Source organism: Brachyistius frenatus, unplaced genomic scaffold (assembly GCF_029030835.1).
Source record: "Brachyistius frenatus isolate BFR_SWC_R1_liver_20210118 unplaced genomic scaffold, ASM2903083v1 Contig_26, whole genome shotgun sequence".
NCBI classification, from domain to species: Eukaryota; Metazoa; Chordata; class Actinopteri; family Embiotocidae; genus Brachyistius; species Brachyistius frenatus.
Genome location: NW_027210625.1, coordinates 3424647 through 3441731, shown reverse-complemented (window position 1 = coordinate 3441731; position 17085 = coordinate 3424647). Strand labels below are relative to the sequence as shown.

The following is a 17085-nucleotide window of genomic DNA, read 5'->3' as shown; positions in this document are numbered from 1 at the left end:
TGTAAAGACTGGACTAAAGTTGTATTTGCAAAGCTGAAGGAAGTGAAAGTGGCCACATACTTTTATCTGTTGATCTTCTGCTGAATCCAAGCAAAGTTCCTACATATAGATGTATAATTTAGATGACAGAAGATGGCTGTATGACATGCTCTGAAGGGGGAAAAGGTTCTCAATCACTTGTCTGGGAGCTGTCTGCAGTCTGGATGTTCAACATCCACTCTAGCAAAGTAATTTGTAGGTTCAATGCCGGGGGGTGGGAGGGGTTGCTCGACGTAGGCCCGTCAGCCCATGATTCACCAGGCCTTAATGTGTTCGGGGACAGTGTAGAAATGATCCCAAAAAAAACGGAGAAAAACAAGTCACAGAAAGAAAAAAATGAAACTTTATTTGTTTTTATATTTACCAACACTTTGAAATTAAAACCTATGCAATTACTCACAACTAATATAGATCTGCACATAGCAAATAAATCAATCGAAAATAGTTACGAATGGTCTATCACTTTTTTTTTTTTTTATCCCCAAACTGCAATACACACAAACAAAAGCTGAAAAACAAAAAAACATGTCTCGTCATTCTTTTTTTTCTTTTTTTTTCCTGCTGTTGCTGCCACATGGAAAGTGGATCAAATTCAAAAAAAGCCTTTTTCAACAAGCTACACAGCTCTCCTGAATCTACGCTAATAAGGAAATAACTGAATAAACAATTGCACATTGCACCCTATTATTGCATTAGTTGCAGTTTGTTTCAAAGTCGTAGTATACTCAGGCATATACACAAATGTAAATACAGTTCTCAAACACTGAGTAACACATGAATATTGATGTTATTGAAATCACACTGCCATCACTCAACTCAATATTCCTGCGTAGCAAATTCATATTACACAACAAAATCTAATTTGTCAAACGCACGCTCCAGCTGTGCTAGAAACCATTAGCAATCGTTGATTATCCACATGTTGAAGCAAACATTTCAATGGTACACATGCACTGATAACTGTCGTATAAAAGCCACAATACCCTTGAGGATGTTCTTCGCTGTTACAGTGTGTGGGTAATTCAGAAAGAATGCCCTCTTAGGTATCAGCTAACTGTTCTAAAAAGCAAGTTTGCCCCCAAAAAAACCTTTAATTTCAGCTTGTTCATTTGACAAACATTCCCATTGAAGTACAAGCTACGACAACTGAAAGTAAAAAGAAACACAAATCCATAATTTCAATGCTAGCACTACTACTTGAGATCACATCAAAATGTAAGAATTATTGCAGAATAATCATTGACTATGCATCTTTCAGTATATTGATACAGCATTTGGTCCATTTACATAATCATATTTACGTCATCAAAGAGCTTAAAAGTTACAGGAAAAGACATTTTGTCAAATATGCTTATTTTTTTTTTGCCTCAAGTTCTGTAATGTCACTGAATATAAAGCAGCCTGCAGCTGGCTAACCTAGCTTAGCATAAAGGCGGGAAAAATGGGGCAATGGTTTGCAAAACCAAGTGAAATTTAAGAATTTATGTGTTGTATTTTGTTTTTTAATTCATTCAAAAACTGGAGTGTAGAAACAAATACTTGTTTTTTAATCATGTGCTCAACAAAACTCCGGCGAGTAGACAGTTAGCATAGCCTAGCATAGCATGAATATTTGAAAGTTTTTGATTGAACAAAATACATATAACAAATAAATTAGTAATCTTTAAGTGCACGTTAACTCAACAAAGCCACGCTAGCCGTTCCCTCTTGTTTCCAGTATTTATGCTAAGCTAAATTAGTTGGGTGCTAGCCGCAGCTTCTGATTTAGCGAGACATGAAAGTCAATATGTTCTTCTGAGAACAAACATAAGCATGTTTCCCAAAATGTTAGACTTCTCCGTTAAGATCAGTGTAGGCTACTGCAAAAAAAAAGAAAAAAAGTTGTACGTCTGAAGAAATTGAGACACTGTAAATGCAGAATGTTTCTGTGTTGGATGGTAGATAATGTGATTCGACAATAACATTCAACAGCTGTTTGTATGTGTCAACACTGATCAGAGCTCAGCTGAAGCTCGGAAACGAGATGACCCAAGCTGTCCAATATATGTAGAGCATCCTCACAAGTAGAAGATGCAAGGGGTGGTTGAATTACTGAATCATACCAAATATCATCCACACCTCCCTCTCATATTAAATACAACAAAACCAACTGAGCTTAAGTTTCATGATCAACAAACAAAAAGTCATACAGTATGTGCATCACCACACCATAAATAAATACATGCTGGCTTTACAGGAAACCAGCGTAGCAGGATTTGTCATCCAACCTGTCCTTTTTTAAAAAATAAAAACAATTAAGTTGCTGACAATAAAAAGACATTCAAACCTAAAGCGTCAAATCAACCGCATGACAACGAAAAGAACATGACAAGATGAACAATCGTGAAAAAGAGACTGAGTGGTCACGTCCGCCCAGGCCCCGTGGGTTCCCCCCAATGAACCCCTGAACATTCCTTGGCCCAAAAAATACCATTCGGCTTCGTCCAAACGACTTTGCCATAAAGATTCGGCTTCTTTCCCATGTTTTTTTTTTTCTTTTCTTTTTTTCTCTCTCTAAAAAGCCTCTAACAGCAGCTTCGCGAAAACTTTCCTAGACAAGGGAAGGAAGCCGAAGGGGTTTGGACGCAACACTTGGCTTTTAAGTCCAACTAATCCTCCCACATCAGAGGCAGTCCAGAGTAAAGTGTTGAATAGTCTATTGCATGAGCGCCGCGTAGTCGACTAATGTGCTAAGTCACAATAGTCCTTGTACAAAACAAATACAGTATATTAATAAGTTAGTAAACAATCATTTAAATTTTCAGTCAGTGATTTAGCCACTGATTTTTGACTAATTCCCATTCATGCATCTATATACTAATAATCGCTGTTGATAGAAGGAGGCTATGTCGGAAAGTTTTTCATCCGGGCAGGGAGTAGGACTAGACGTGAATGGCCAAAAATGCTGAAAAAGTGTGCGGAAAAGAACAGGAGCACAAAGATATAATAATAACATTTGAAGGAACACGTACACTGAACAGGTTTACTCAAATACACAACGACACGACACTGAACACATGCAATATAAGCAATAATGTAAATATAGGAAATTAACATGAGAAGGGAGGCTCTAGGAGTGATACCATTGGCTTAAAAGGGTCATGTGATGCAGCAAAGAGTCATGGGCAGAGATTAGACAAAGATGCAAATTAGGACAAAAGCAGAACAGTCCAAATTTTTTTTTCTTTTTAAAATATACTATCAAAATTTGATAATTTGGCTACATCCCACCACACACTCTGCCGATAGCATCACTGAGCAGCTGTTATATGCAAATAACTACGTTCTACAAAAATGTTTGATCTTTTGCTAGTACTTTTTATACTTTTAAATGATGTTCTATGACGCAGCACTGACAGAGAGAAAGAGAAAGCAATAGATAGAGAGAAAAAGAAGAAAGAAAGATTAACACAAGTTGTTCCTAATAAACATTCAACATGCTTCAACAGTTCTCTAAAAAAAAATCTAATCAACAGAGAATTTCTTTTTTGTAATTCTTTTTTTTTTTTTTTTTTTTTTTTAACTTAATTTGGCTCTCTGAAATAAAAGTGAGCGCTCAACCCTCCCTGATGTGTTTTGAACCAGGGTGGGAAGGTGGTCGGGGTTTTCGGAGAGCCAGAGCCAGAGTCCGAAGGGCTTCATCAGGGTTGTCTGCGGTAGTCAGTCATTGGAAAGGGCCAAACGGAGGAGCCAGTCAGGGATCTCAGGATGTGGTCATGGAAGATGGGTCGTTCCACATGGCCGCCACGTCTCTGAACCTGAAGGAGGACGATGGGAAGGTAAGCAATCATTTCTTCTTCTCGTTTTCATTGAAGCAGACTGAGTTTTAACCCCAAACATTTTTGCACGATTACTGGGTCTGTTAGTGGTTTTCTGTGTTTTCTGCTTGTTGCACACGTCTTGATTTAAAACAAGTTAAAGGTAAACCTTAATAGAAGATTGACATGGGATGCTTTTGCAAGACTCTTCATATTGCACTCCGACACTATTTCTTCAACATCCAGCACAGACTTTTTAAAAATAAGTTCCCTTCTTGCTCCAAATATGCTGAATAAAAACAATAAATTGTGGTAAACAATTGGAGAATATAACGTCCTGTGCAATAGCACATTTAGTGTTGGCGTTTTGTTGTACTTGTCAGTGGATTCTGTTACATTTGGAAAGTGCCAGATGAGCTCTTCCCTCCTCCTTCTCCACTTTTTGCTTAGCTAAACTAACAGGCACAAACAGGACAGTGGCATCTATGTACTTATGTACAACATAGTTCTCAGCAAGAAAGAGAGGTTAATAAATGTGCAGGTTCCAGTTGTGGCTTCAGTTTAAGAAAGGAGATTTGAAGTTGTAAGTGTTACACGCCTATCCGTCACCCTTCCCCTTCACTGTCCGCAGGGAAGATAGTACTTAGCAGCTTTTCAGTATTAAAACACAGCAAACTATCAAAGTGAGGCTCACTGACAGAGTGCAGAGATTTTTAAAACAACAACATCAACAGTTAAAAGCAGTAAAAAAAAAAAAAAAAGAAAGAGTAGCACAACTAAACACACACAGACAGTAAGGTTTCTGCAGCAATTTGAAGAACTGAGGGCCGATAATTGTCCACTTTGCTGTTCAAAACAGAAACATCCATGTCACAGCAGTAGCATGGAAAACGCTCACCATGAGGAAGAAGGTTTCAACATGTTTTTTTCTCTTGTTTGATCTGTTTGAGCACTTTAACAGCCTGTGAGCTCTGACCTTGCATTGATGAGGTACTGGGCCAGGCTGATGTTGGCGGGGGTCCCTGTGATGGTGATCTGGCGCTCCGATGACCCTTCCATGGCGTTAGCAATTTTGATCTGCGCCCCAGACATCTGACGGATCTCGTTGATTTTGGTTCCCTGGCGTCCGATTATGCAGCCTATTAGCTGGGAAGAAAATGGGGGCGGTACTTAGGATGGCTGGAGCACACCAACGAGACATTTGATGGATTCTCCGTGATGCATGAATGTACTGGTCATTCTTTGTCCGCCTTTCAATGATAACTTTAATACTCCTTACTTGGGTCCAACAAGTCTTTTCCATTAAGGCCATTCACTTTACAAAGCCAACTGCCTTTGGCTGCACTGTATCTCTGCCGTGGAAAAGGAGATTGCAGTAGTTGCAGCTGAATTGCTGTCACATTGTATCACTGGAAACCTCAACAGGAAGCCATGTTAAAAGATAACAAAGTAGAGCTTTTGCCATCGTGGCCCACCAACATTTGGGGATTTGTGCTCTGATAGTAGCCCCTGACAAGTGTCGGCTGTTGTTTCTGTTTCATTTAGCTGCTTTGCAGCTGATTTTCTAATTCAATTTACATTTAATCAATCAATAGACAGTTCATCATTCTAATTTATCTGAAAAAGGACTTTGATACTAAAGCAGGAGTTAGTAAATGTGATGACAATGTCACACTAACCACTGTGGAGTTTTTGTAGGTTTAATGCATTTTTGAGAATTGGCAGTGATAAAATAGCAGGGTGGCCACAAATTACTCAAACTGCTGAATACGTGTGGTGGGTATTAACATAAAACCTACAATATTTCAGCACAATATTATCTTTAAATGTTTTTGTTGCTGAAAGCTAAATTAATTTCCCTTTGGGGATTAATAAAGTAACTACCTTCCTACCTACCTACCTACCTACCTAATCCTGATATTACAAACAAACTGTCAGATTTTATGATATATGTCTCATGTTAAATCACTTTTGTTTGCAAGTTTTGTTGAACCCTGTTGGAGAAAAATGGAAGTGATCAAATGAAAACGTAATGTTAGACAATTTGCACTGTGACAAATGTACTCACATCATTGGGAATGGTGAGTTCATGAGTACTGGCCTGGTTACTGGCATCCAGACCTGCTGCTGAACACAGGAAGCAGACAGAAAGAGAGGAGGGAAGGAAGAGGACATAAAATAGAGTTTGGAACATTGATGGAACGATTGATGGACTGTAGTCCTGGAGTCTTTCATTCTCTATCTGTTGACCAGTAGCATATCTGTGTCACTGGTGGCTCAGCCTGGTGCAAAGCCTACATACACTGTCTAAGATACCTATCACCAGACAATTCAAGCTCTCCCGTCTAAATGAAAAAATACGGAGACAACTCCATTTAATTTTATTTTTTAAAAAAAATAAAAAAGGATACCAGGGGAAAAACAAAAAACAAAAACCTCAACATCAACAAGAGCAGACCACCAGCAGGCCATGTCAATGGCAGAGCACCACAGAGACCATTAGGAGGAGAACGACGAGAAGAAAAAAGTGAAAGGACAGAGACAGGAAAAGAAGAGAAAGAGAAAAAAAAGGAGGAAAAGAATGTGTTTGTCTCTACAGGTAAAAACGAGAGAAGGATCTTGGTGAAGAGGGTCATTGTGTAGGTGGGTACGTACCGGGGAAGGCAGGGGTGGTCTGTCCGAGGGGGGTAAAGGGGGTTTGCTGCATAGCCAACTGGTGGAGCTTGCTCAACTGCTGAGGGGGGGAGGAGGAGGACAGCAGAGCTATGAGGTCATCATTAAAAACACACTCTGGCGCACGCAAACACACACACACAGACACACGCACACACAGAGGTCTGTCCAAAAATGCTACAAGAGTAAAGAGAGGATCTGAGGAGAAGTAACAACACAGAGAGGTGAAGGACGAAGACCGAGAGAGAGACAGAAAAGAAAGACGGAGAACTCATGAAGGACTTGGCCTGAGATTGGGGCATTTGTGTGTTGTTGGGAGATGCCATAAGCCCCGCCCCTCTTATATGCGTGGAGTTTTTTACTCTAGAACTGCAGTTTACAATGTAATAGAAACATACCTGGTGATGTGCACTTCTGAAATGCAATGCTGCAGGTGTAGCGACTGTAAGGAAAGGAGGGCGTTGGACACTATTCCCGATTTTTTTGTTCTACTGTTGAAATTTTGATGGCTTTATATATTGAATTAATGTACACACGCAGAAACTCGAATAACATGGAACATGACAAACCGTCAAAACAATATTTTCTCCCAAATCTTGTAACTCAGGCCGAGCCTCATGAGGTTTAATTCTACAAGGAGGGCGGGGAGGAAAGAATCAGAAAAGTTAGAAAATATAGGAATTACACATTAGAACAAAAAGCTGTATTAATATTAACAATTAATATTAATATAAGGGAGGAAAGAAAGTAAGAAGACTGAAGAGGCTGCGACTGAAAGAGAGAAATTCGGAGGCAGCGAGACAGAATGATGGAGAGTGCAGTGTTGACTGCCTCATGGGGTTAGCACTCACATCTGGATGTGGGATGGCGTACTGTCCTTGAATGGTATATGCCTGCAAACATGAGGAGAAGAGCTCATTGTTATCACGTTACAGAACAAAACAAATTGCATTAAATAAAACACTATTAAATACATTTTTACAACTTAAAACTGTCAAATTGTTCCTGAAAATAGGCAAAAACTAAATTTCTCGTACTAAGTTTCAGAAAAATTTAAAACAATTAAGATTTCTACAGCTCAAACACTATGTTGACATTATATTACATGTAAGTCATGCACTACTGGCTCTCTGTCATGTTCTCCAACTATTCATCAATCAGATCCAGTTGAACTAAATCAATAAGGGACAACTCAGACAGTGGGGAGGTGATCGGGAGGGTGAGGGGGGGAACCAGAGGAGTGACCCTGAGAGGAGCAATGAGACTTGTCCGGTTGGATGTGTGGTTTATAGAGGCCACAGAGGTCAGAACTGAGCTAAATTTCATTGTATTCCAGACAAGACAGCAAACAGAGCTGTAAGCAGAAGGACAACACACAGTCTGTGCTTCCAGATTTAGTTATGTTCATGCCTTTCCTGAGAGTCGTCCATGTAGAAATCTAACTGTGTATCTAAAAATGTATGAATATTTATATAGAGGCATTTGTCAGAGTCCAGTTCAGCACTTTTTCTGATTATCAATTAATGGGGATTTCGCCACATTTTTGGTAATTTTTCCTGCTAAAAATTAGAGAGTTGGTTTGTTTGAATTGCAACTCTAAAACATGATGAAGCCAATCTCTTACTTCGTCTCTGTCATTGACCTTCATCTCCTGTTGTCCCTCTCCTGTCCTCAAGTTGTCCCTGTCGAGTTTCCCTTCCTTCGCAGGTCACCTGGTTTAGCTGCTTGCTTCCTCAATCTGGCCTGCTGTGTTTTTGCTCTCAGCTCCTCTCCTGCCTCCTTGTCTTTCTACTACTGGAGTGAATTAACCCCAACGTACCTGCTGAGGTTTGCCTGCTTTTGGTTCCACTGTCTTGGTAAGTTAGAAAGTTAATTCACTGAGTCATTGAAATAAGTCATTCATGAGTAAATTTGTCAAGTTAATGTTGTTATTTATGTCTTTTAAGTTTTTTATTTTTTTAAGAATTCCTTCAATTTGAGTTTTACATTTTATTAACGAATATTATGTTTTTCTTTCTCTGTACATTTTGGTTTAACACAGAGTATCGTCAGTGGGGAACATCAGGATCTTTTCACTGCCTCTGTTGTTATCAGTTAAAAGGTAAGCTGTCAGAAAAAAACTTGATGGATCCTCTGACTCAGAGTAACGGGAGTTGATATCAAACTTATTCAGATTTCTTCATGACTTTAGCCATTTATCTCAGTTCTGGTTTGAGTGGCTGGGGGTGATGGATGACAGTAAACAGCAGTGATGGTTTCATGCTAGTGGTGGCAGGAGGGGAGTGAGGACAGGGGGAAAAGTGAGTAAAACCTGGTGTGACACTAACAGGCAGTGGCTGGTGCTGCAGTAAGAGGCTGAGGTTGGCTGTGGACGCCCCCAGTGGGTCTGCTCTTACCTGGCCACCTGAAAAAATGACAGGGGTGGAGGCAGGCTTGGGGCGGTAGGGGATGGTGGCACCTTTCGGTGGGGACTGAGGAGAGCAAAGGAGGAGAGAGTGGGGGGAAGAAGAAGGGGTGAGATGTGGAGAGAGTGTTAGAGCAGAAATAAAGAAAAGAACAGAAAGAGAAAGAAAGACGTTGCATAAAGTGAGACCAGAAGGGACGGTGCCTTAGGGAAGTCAACCTGTGACACTCACACAAAAGTGCTCTTCACTGTGCGTTCATGCTGACATAAAATGTCCAAATCATGGTTCAGTGCACAACTAAACTTGGATTTACCTGGAACATCACTTTCAACTGGATAATGATGATTCAACATAATGTATTTTAAATAACTTTTTAAGTCCACACTCTGGAGACTTACAGTCATGTCACAAATGTCCTAGCATCCATGGCTGGTGCCATCATGAAGGCCCAATGGAGAACTGGCTGAGCAGATAGTTAAAATTAATGGTGCAAGAAAAAGAGAAACACCTAAATAGTGTTGAATCCTTTGATCCAAAGCATTGTTCTGATTTTAACATGTAGTAATAAAAGTTTCTGCAACAAGAGAGCAGGTAAAAGCGTTCATGTGTTTGAAGTGTGTTTGCAGGGGTGCAGTTATGGTCGCTATCCAGATTTGCAAACAAAAACAACAACGAAACCAAACAGATCCATCAGTGATAAAATGATCACAGCAGAAGTGTTTACTGGGGAGCCGTCGATACATCAGATTGAATTTCCAACTGTGTTAAAGTTATAATCCTTAAGGTTTCCATCCTGTCAGTATTGTGGTCTGAATTTTTCCTGCTCTGGTTGCTCAAGAAATATTATATTATAATATATCAATGCACTGTCATATTAAACCAACCAGGAGTGAAGTCTTAAAGTTTATAACTGCAAGCTATCTTCCATGTCACACATGTCCAGTGTAAATAATGTTTCCTTTATTTCCCCTGTGTCCCCCCCTGCTTCCCCTGTTTCCCTGCTTCCCCTCCTCACTGTACCTCCAGCATCACCACACATATCTGTTTGACACACTGGATGATGGCTTCTGGGGCCCCTGAGATCGTCACTGCTCTCTCAGTGGAGTTGGGGAGCATGTCGCCTGCAACCTGGACCTGAGCTCCTGTGGACTGGAGGTAAGAAGCAGACACAGAAACGCACTGATTTATCTTGTATTGACACTGCCTCCTTTTTAAACAGCTTCCAACAGAGTAGAAACCAACAGAACAAAATCAAGTCCAAGCTTTGAGCTTCACACACTGAGGATTATACAGGACTGGAAGCTTAAATGGAAGCTATAAATAGAGGATTTGTGAAGCTTACATCGGGACTATATGAAGGATAAATATGGGATTATCTTATTCTATGGCTGTGGCATTAATAAGATTACACACACAATTAATTTTAAGTTTATAGAGATCGTTAAAGGGATAGTAAATAAAGAATTTCTGTCCCCACCTCTCTCATTTCTTTGATTTTGGAGCCTCCTTTGCCGATGAGGGAGCCGCACTGGCTGGCCGGGACGACGAGCCTCAGGGTTACAGGGGGTTTACTGGTGGCTGGACTGTTGCTCATGGAGTTTATGATGTCCTGCAGGAGAGGAGAAGCCAGCCTTTGTCAGATAAATAGTTCCTGTTACAGCAGGTTACCTTTGTAATCAATCCACCTTCATGCATTTATCCTGCACCAACGCCATAAAAATCTCAAAGCTGAAACATGAAACTACCTTAAAAAATAATATTATTACTCACCTCGCTAACTTTACGGTTATTATTATTGGCAATGCAGGACTGACCATGACTTGCGTACAGTGAGTGATAAATGGCAGGTTTATTTTTAGTGTTTTGGAGACACTTGGCTCGGTCCGGCTAGAGGCATGCTGATACGGCACCCAAATCAAAACACAGTACTGGCCCACTTTCAGAGGGTGTCGCAAGGTTAGATCAGCACATTTCTGTCCTACATACCAGGGCCAAGCCTGCTTTGTATTCCATTTGGAAATGAGTCAGTAGAGGCAACAACAACAGTTAAATGCTGCTTTTCTAATAAGGCACAAATACAAATTATCAATAATTGTTTACTTTGAATATGACTTAACGTTTTACCTCCTCGAACTTGTAGGCTATCATGGCAAAGGCCTTGAAAATAGCATCTGTTGGCCCGGTGATGGTAACTATCCGTTCAGGGCAGTTCCCCTCTGAGATGTTGATGCGGGCTCCACTCTTCAGGGCAAAAATAAAGAGCAAAAAATACACAATTAAAGGCCAAAAACTATTATTAAGAGTGTTGAATATAATAAGTATTTTGTTGTTGTTGAAAACTTACATCTTCACGCATTTTCTTCACCGTCTCTCCTTTCTGAAAGTAAAGAAAAGAAACAGTATTGAGATGTTTTGTATATTTTCCTACAGGGGCTAAGATGTTTTACATGGTCTGTTTTTGCGCTTGTGATAAATACCTTTCCTATGATGCTTCCAACCTCCTGCAGAAGCAAGAGAAAACAATGTTAGGTGCATCAGCATTCAATGTATAATTGGAAACAGTTATATTTGAGCATGTTTTTGTACCTTTCCGTGCATCAGCAGCCTGATGGTGAGGGTCACATTCAGTCCACCTTCTGATTGGACCTTGATGGGCTCCATGTCGGGATTGGATGTGAAGGAAGGGGCGTGGTCACGTGAGAGAGGAGTTCGAGGGCCAACGCGAGTGTGATGGTGGAGTCAGCCAACCGGTCACCTGCCAGGTAAAAAGAAAAACACCTGCTGAGATTCGGCTGAGGAGACGGTCTCAGGCTAAAATGATGAAGTCAGATACTTTATCTGCAAAAATAAGCAGCCAGGTGAAGAAGGAGGGTACAAAAAAATGTACCCTCCTTCTTCACCAACAGAAAATATTTATAGACTATGCTTCACATTTTTAGACTTTTAGTCGAGTGCAGGAATAAAGTTTAAAGTTTTAAAGTGCCGTAGTGACTATTTGCAGCAGCAGGAGGGTGTGTAGGGGATTGAGTCTAAATAGATTGCAGTGTGTGTGTTCATAGTAATGTAGGGACATGTCAGCCAGTACAACACTGTGACTCACTGATGTGTTTACAATAGTTTTTGGAGCAGAGGAGTCAGATATATCAGGGTTTAATTATCAGTAGGATACATTTATTATTGTTTTGATGTATGTTCTTGAGAAAAATCTAAAAGAAAAAACATAAAAATCTAGTTTTAGGGACTTTAATGTTTAGGTTTTGTGCTTTTAAGTTACTTCACTCATTTTGGTTATCAAATTATCACACAGCAAACTCGTTATTTTTTTTGAACAGTAAAAACTGTACATATTGCCCTACAAGAGAAAAAAAAATGGGTTAAATAGAAGCAAAGCATCTCATCATTGCCCCCAGGGGACAAACACAATTATGGTATTAATAATGGTATACAATACTTTGAGATATTGAAAATGAGCTGCGGTCTTTCTGTCTACTAAACCTGATGTAATAAAAGCCACTGAAATGTAGGTCAGCATATGTCTCCTCAGTCACGAGATGAGCCATCGAACGACAAGCGCCATATTTATTTTTATCAAAGCCCATTTCAGCTGGATCTCCTCTAATTCTGCCTGACAAGTGATGTAATGACTCAGGCAGGAACGTGCAGTTACCAAAGCGTACACAAGAGGGCGCTTCAGTCCGTGATCTCACTCGCTGACAGTTCATCCGTAAACTGACATCTAGTGTGCTGCAGGATTTTAATCTACAGCCTGAAACTTTTCCAGAAATATCCGGAAACAGATTGTGATAACTGTCTATAATAATACAAGCGTGTGAGGCTGTTTTTGTAAATTGAAATAATGATTGTAGATGATAAACTCAGCTTGTGAAATCATGAAAAATTAGATGAGTAAAAAAAAAAACCACATGAATTAAATAGGTAATGATGCTCTGCAGATGCAAGAAGAAGAGAAAGGGATTAAAAACGTGAATTAACAGCAAATAATATGAAATATTTCCTAGTTTTGTTCTGCAGCAGCCAAATACAGACGCATGGAGTCGTAGTAAAACACCACAAACTCGCCCATCTAATGCAGCCCTGCAGTTTTAAAACATCTTCTTTATTAAATATTAGTTAAAAAACTGTTTTTGACTTTCTCTGACTTACATTGTGGGCAAGTAAACAACAAAATGTGGTCAGAAAAGCTCTTGAAGCGGCTGACCTTGACTGAAAACACAGATGAGGTCACTGTCTGACAGTCAGTCACTGTGGCAATGAGAAAATGGAAATGTATATCAATATATTTTCCTGCCTGCCTTCCTGCGTAATTGCTAATTACCTGATGTAAATTGCAGCTGTGAGTGTTTAACGTCTGGTTAAAAGGAGTGAGTCTCCAGCCGTCCAGCTGGGCCTCTTTACACAGCTGAGTTTTGATTAAAAGTCAGATGTGTTTGTAGAGATGCTTCACCTCAGGTTTTCAGCTTGAAGGACTGTCACTTGAACTGCGTGACCTCGCTGTTGCCCTGTTGAGGCCTTCGAATGGTCTTTAACAGCACAGACTGGTGGCACTTAAACTGTTTGGAGCTTTTATAAAACATAACAAATGCAGAATTATTTAATACGCTCATCTAAAGGACAAAATATGAAACAAACTCTTTTGTGATCATGTGCAGTGTTTGTTCTGTTTCTTCATTTGGCTGCTGATGGAAAGACTTTTATCTGTTTGAGGCTGTACATTTTTCTTTTTTAGCATCAATTAATCTGGCAAATAATTTCTGGAATAATCGATTATTGGTTGTTTTGGCTGTAAAATGTTCAATAGAGATCAAAGGGTGGCTGTTAAATTGCAAGATGATGCCTTTAACTGTTAACTGAAGTTATTTCTTTTACTTATAATATAAGAAAAGGTTCCGTTATTTTGTGATATAAAGCAAAGAAAAACAACTTGGAAATTTGGAGAAGCTGCGACCAGAGACAGGCAGCTGGTTTAGAGTCACAGGTGATTGACATAACAAATCGATTGCCAAAATGGATGAATTTTCTGTCGATTAATTGTTTCAGCTCCTAATGTAATGTAAATCAGAGAACAGTAAGAACTACTTGATGCTAATAGCATTAATTTAGACCAAGGGTACGTATAGATAACAGAAAAACAAGATTGTAACTGATAAATAAGATTTATAATACCTGATTATAATGATAATAATAATAATAATATGGTTTGTTTTTTTGTTTTTTTAATTAATGTTTGGTGGGTAAAATGTCAGTATTTATAGTTTCAAAGTACACCCAGAATTACATTGAAAATGATATTTTTTGCCAAATTATAGCTGTAAATTGAACCTGTGGCTTCTCTAATCTACACTGCAATGCTGGTCGGAGGCCAGAGGAGGTTCAAGAGATAAGGACAGGGATTCTGTTGCCAGCTGTCTCTCCAATCTCCCAGAGGAGACCAGATTACATAAAAAGCCATAATCCGGGTTTAAGACCCAAGCCAGCGGTGCAGGTCCTCTCCAGGGGGAGGAGGGGGTAAGGTTACTAAAAACAAAAAAAACCTTCCAAGATTGACGACAAGATTGAAGCTGATGATGCATGAGGGAAGTGCTCATCCCTTCCCTAACTTTTTGGAGATCGGAGGCAAAAAGATGCTTAAAGAAGAGACAGTCATCCCAGATTTCTGCCTGAAAGTTCATGTCTTTGACTAAATTGAAAAAAAAATTCTTGTATATTTTGCACAATAAAGAACAGCCTCCCTCCACCCCCCAAAAAATATCCTCAAAGAGCCTCCTTCCTTCTGATTAAGACGGTAGAGGGCTGTAGATTTAGGTCAACAAAAAACTAGTGTACTGGACCTCAGAAATGAACGAGGTCAGCGTTAAGAGCTGCGTTTCCATAGTGGTCCTCCCAGACTGTATTCTGCTCGTGCATCCTGTACCATAATAGAATTAGGTCAAGGCCCTGTGAATCATTGGCGCCAATGGGCAAAAACCTTCCAGCAAACAGCGATTGTGTTTCATTTTAAGTCTGATTTTCTTACTTTAAAACCTGCATTTTCCTCATGGAAGCTTATAAAGAACCACATTACTGGTGGGAGTCACCGCTGTGTGTAACCTCTGCTGCTCATTTTAATCCGAATGCATTGAACCTGTGGTCTTCCTCGCCCGTCTCTGTGTTACTCAGACAGGAAGTTGGAGAAGGGGAATGCAGAGAGGGATGGCAGGAAATTTTTCATGACATCTGATGGGGAAAGTGGGTCATGCTCGGTGTTGCAGTGCTGCTAGCCTCCTCCTCTATGGCGGCTATTGAATTAATCACGCTTTACGCTCGGCTGGACAACGCAGTGCACAAAATGGCTCCCCCCCCTCTCCTCTTCCTCCTGCCTGCTCACCCCCCAACTCCCTCGCCTCCCTGCGTCGGCTCGGCGCTCGCCACAGAAAAGACTTTGAGCATTGCTCTTGAAGAACTTGCGGCCTCTTCTTTTATCTCTTGGTTCCCTCTTTATATTCTGCTGACAATGAGGAGATGCTGCTCTCATGCACAACCACTGAAGTGTAAATGATGGACAAACACAAGCAAATGCATGAAAAAATAAAGTTAAAGGGCATTTTAAAGATGGCTTGGTAACAAGGCTAGCCGAACACTGAGCCTCATTCGTGTAAAAAGTATAAAGAAATATCAAGAAATTGATGATATGAGGTGGGTTTTTTTGCTTTGTTGGTTGTGACAGGGAGAAGTCAGGGGTGGATCCAGATGTGGAGAGAGCTCACAATAAACCTGGACGTCTTCTTTGATTCTGCACTTCTGGCTGAGAGCTGCTGCAAAGCTAAGTGAACATCCTCTCACTTGGGTCTTCTTAACATGATGAACATCACTCCTCAAGGTCAGAAAGTGTTCCGAATATTTTAGACACCTTTCCTTCGTCGTCTTTCACGCTTTTCAAAAGGTGCGAATGTAAATTTTCTGCATAATGACTTCAGCTTTCAGACAATTTTTTATAGATTATAGATGTGATCTGAAACTTTTTGTGGACAGGAAACTAATCCAGCACCTCACATATTGGTTTATAAACGTGTTGCAGTTTTGTATCTAAAAAGGTGAATGATCAACAAAGTCTGAGTGCATCCTCCATTATTTTGGGACATTTTGCTCAATCTGACGATCAGAAGAAAAAATGAAGAGAAAAATAACACACTAAGTTAGTTTTATTGTACATGCATGTGCTGAATGAGGAGAATATGACACTAACTGGTATTCAATCAACCCAGAGACGCAGTGACATTGTCAATACAATAACAGAGAAACAGAGAGACGAAAAATCCTGTAAAGAAAATCATTAAATGGACGGCCGGCAGTCTAATCTGGGCCAAAGCCTGTGTCATCTGTTCCATCCTAATCCACATATCTACAGATATGTCATTATGACATTTTGATATAAAACCCTTCATGCCGTGCACCGCGGTCTGAGCCGGGGCTGCGGGGACGAGCTTTCTGAAATTCAATCTGAAGCTTGAGACTGCAAGATTTTTAATCTTTAGACAATGAGTCTCAAGTGAGTGATAAATGGAGTGATGGAGTGAAAATGTTCAGGTGAGGGAGAATCCCCCTGTGGCTGCGTGTCTCAGCAACAACTTCAGTTTGAAAGTGTGGTAAATGAATTTATTGTGCTGAATAGAAGAATGCAAGTAGTTTAAAGTTGCAGCAAATTTCTGGTTGAAGTTCTTTTTGGTCGAAATTGCCCTGAACACAAGTCAGAACCCTTTGACCATTTACACATCGACTCTTCTCTGACTGATTCCTGTACATTTGCATTTCCAAAAGTCGCCAAAATGTTCTGTAAATACATTTACTTGAAAGTAATGCCTGGCAACCATTATGTCTGCAACATCTCCACAGATTTTCTCATTGCAATCATTGTCAATGAGCTTCTTTGGCTTTCATTTCTCTCTATGTTAATATATTACGAGGCACAAAGTGTGGTGGGTGGAGCTTCTCGAGATAGACCGCCGTATCGATTATCAACAGAAAATGTTATAAATGTTATATCATCAGAAACTGATGAACAACAACCTTTAGCTTTGAGACATTTTTTTTGAGAATCGTTTGCAGTTTGTCGCCAGATTTTAAACCAAGCAAATATAATATTAATGAAAATAATCTTTAATTGCAGGCTATTA

At 39.9% G+C, this 17085-nt stretch overlaps 1 protein-coding gene across 2 annotated transcripts; it reads right to left on the bottom strand.

Annotated features, from left to right (window-relative positions):
* Positions 1-3683: 3683 nt before the first annotated feature.
* Positions 3684-11575, bottom strand: LOC138620796 (poly(rC)-binding protein 3-like). Of its 2 annotated transcripts, none has more exons than XM_069698326.1 (12): positions 11501-11575; positions 11392-11415; positions 11259-11291; positions 11039-11155; positions 10392-10523; positions 9935-10063; positions 8837-8980; positions 7361-7402; positions 6492-6567; positions 5905-5957; positions 4813-4982; positions 3684-3836 (listed from the first exon to the last, which is right to left on the bottom strand). In XM_069698326.1, the coding sequence occupies exons 1-12, from the start codon at positions 11573-11575 to the stop codon at positions 3782-3784; spliced, it is 1050 nt and encodes a 349-aa protein (XP_069554427.1). In that variant the 3' UTR covers positions 3684-3781. The 2 variants fall into 2 exon arrangements, with proteins under 2 accessions (XP_069554427.1, XP_069554428.1); XM_069698327.1 differs by having other exon boundaries at positions 6492-6570; positions 8906-8980.
* Positions 11576-17085: the final 5510 nt, after the last annotated feature.

Excerpts from the sequence above, each read along its gene's own strand:
- LOC138620796 (XM_069698326.1), bottom strand. The coding sequence starts at position 11,575 with ATGGAGCCCATCAAGGTCCAATCAGAAGGTGGACTGAATGTGACCCTC. Across the intron at positions 6,568-7,360 it reads ACGCCATCCCACATCCAGAT|TTGAGCAAGCTCCACCAGTT; the intron begins GTGAGTGCTAAC and ends CCCCCTCAGCAG. Across the intron at positions 4,983-5,904 it reads AACTCACCATTCCCAATGAT|CTAATAGGCTGCATAATCGG; the intron begins GTGAGTACATTT and ends TTTTCTTCCCAG.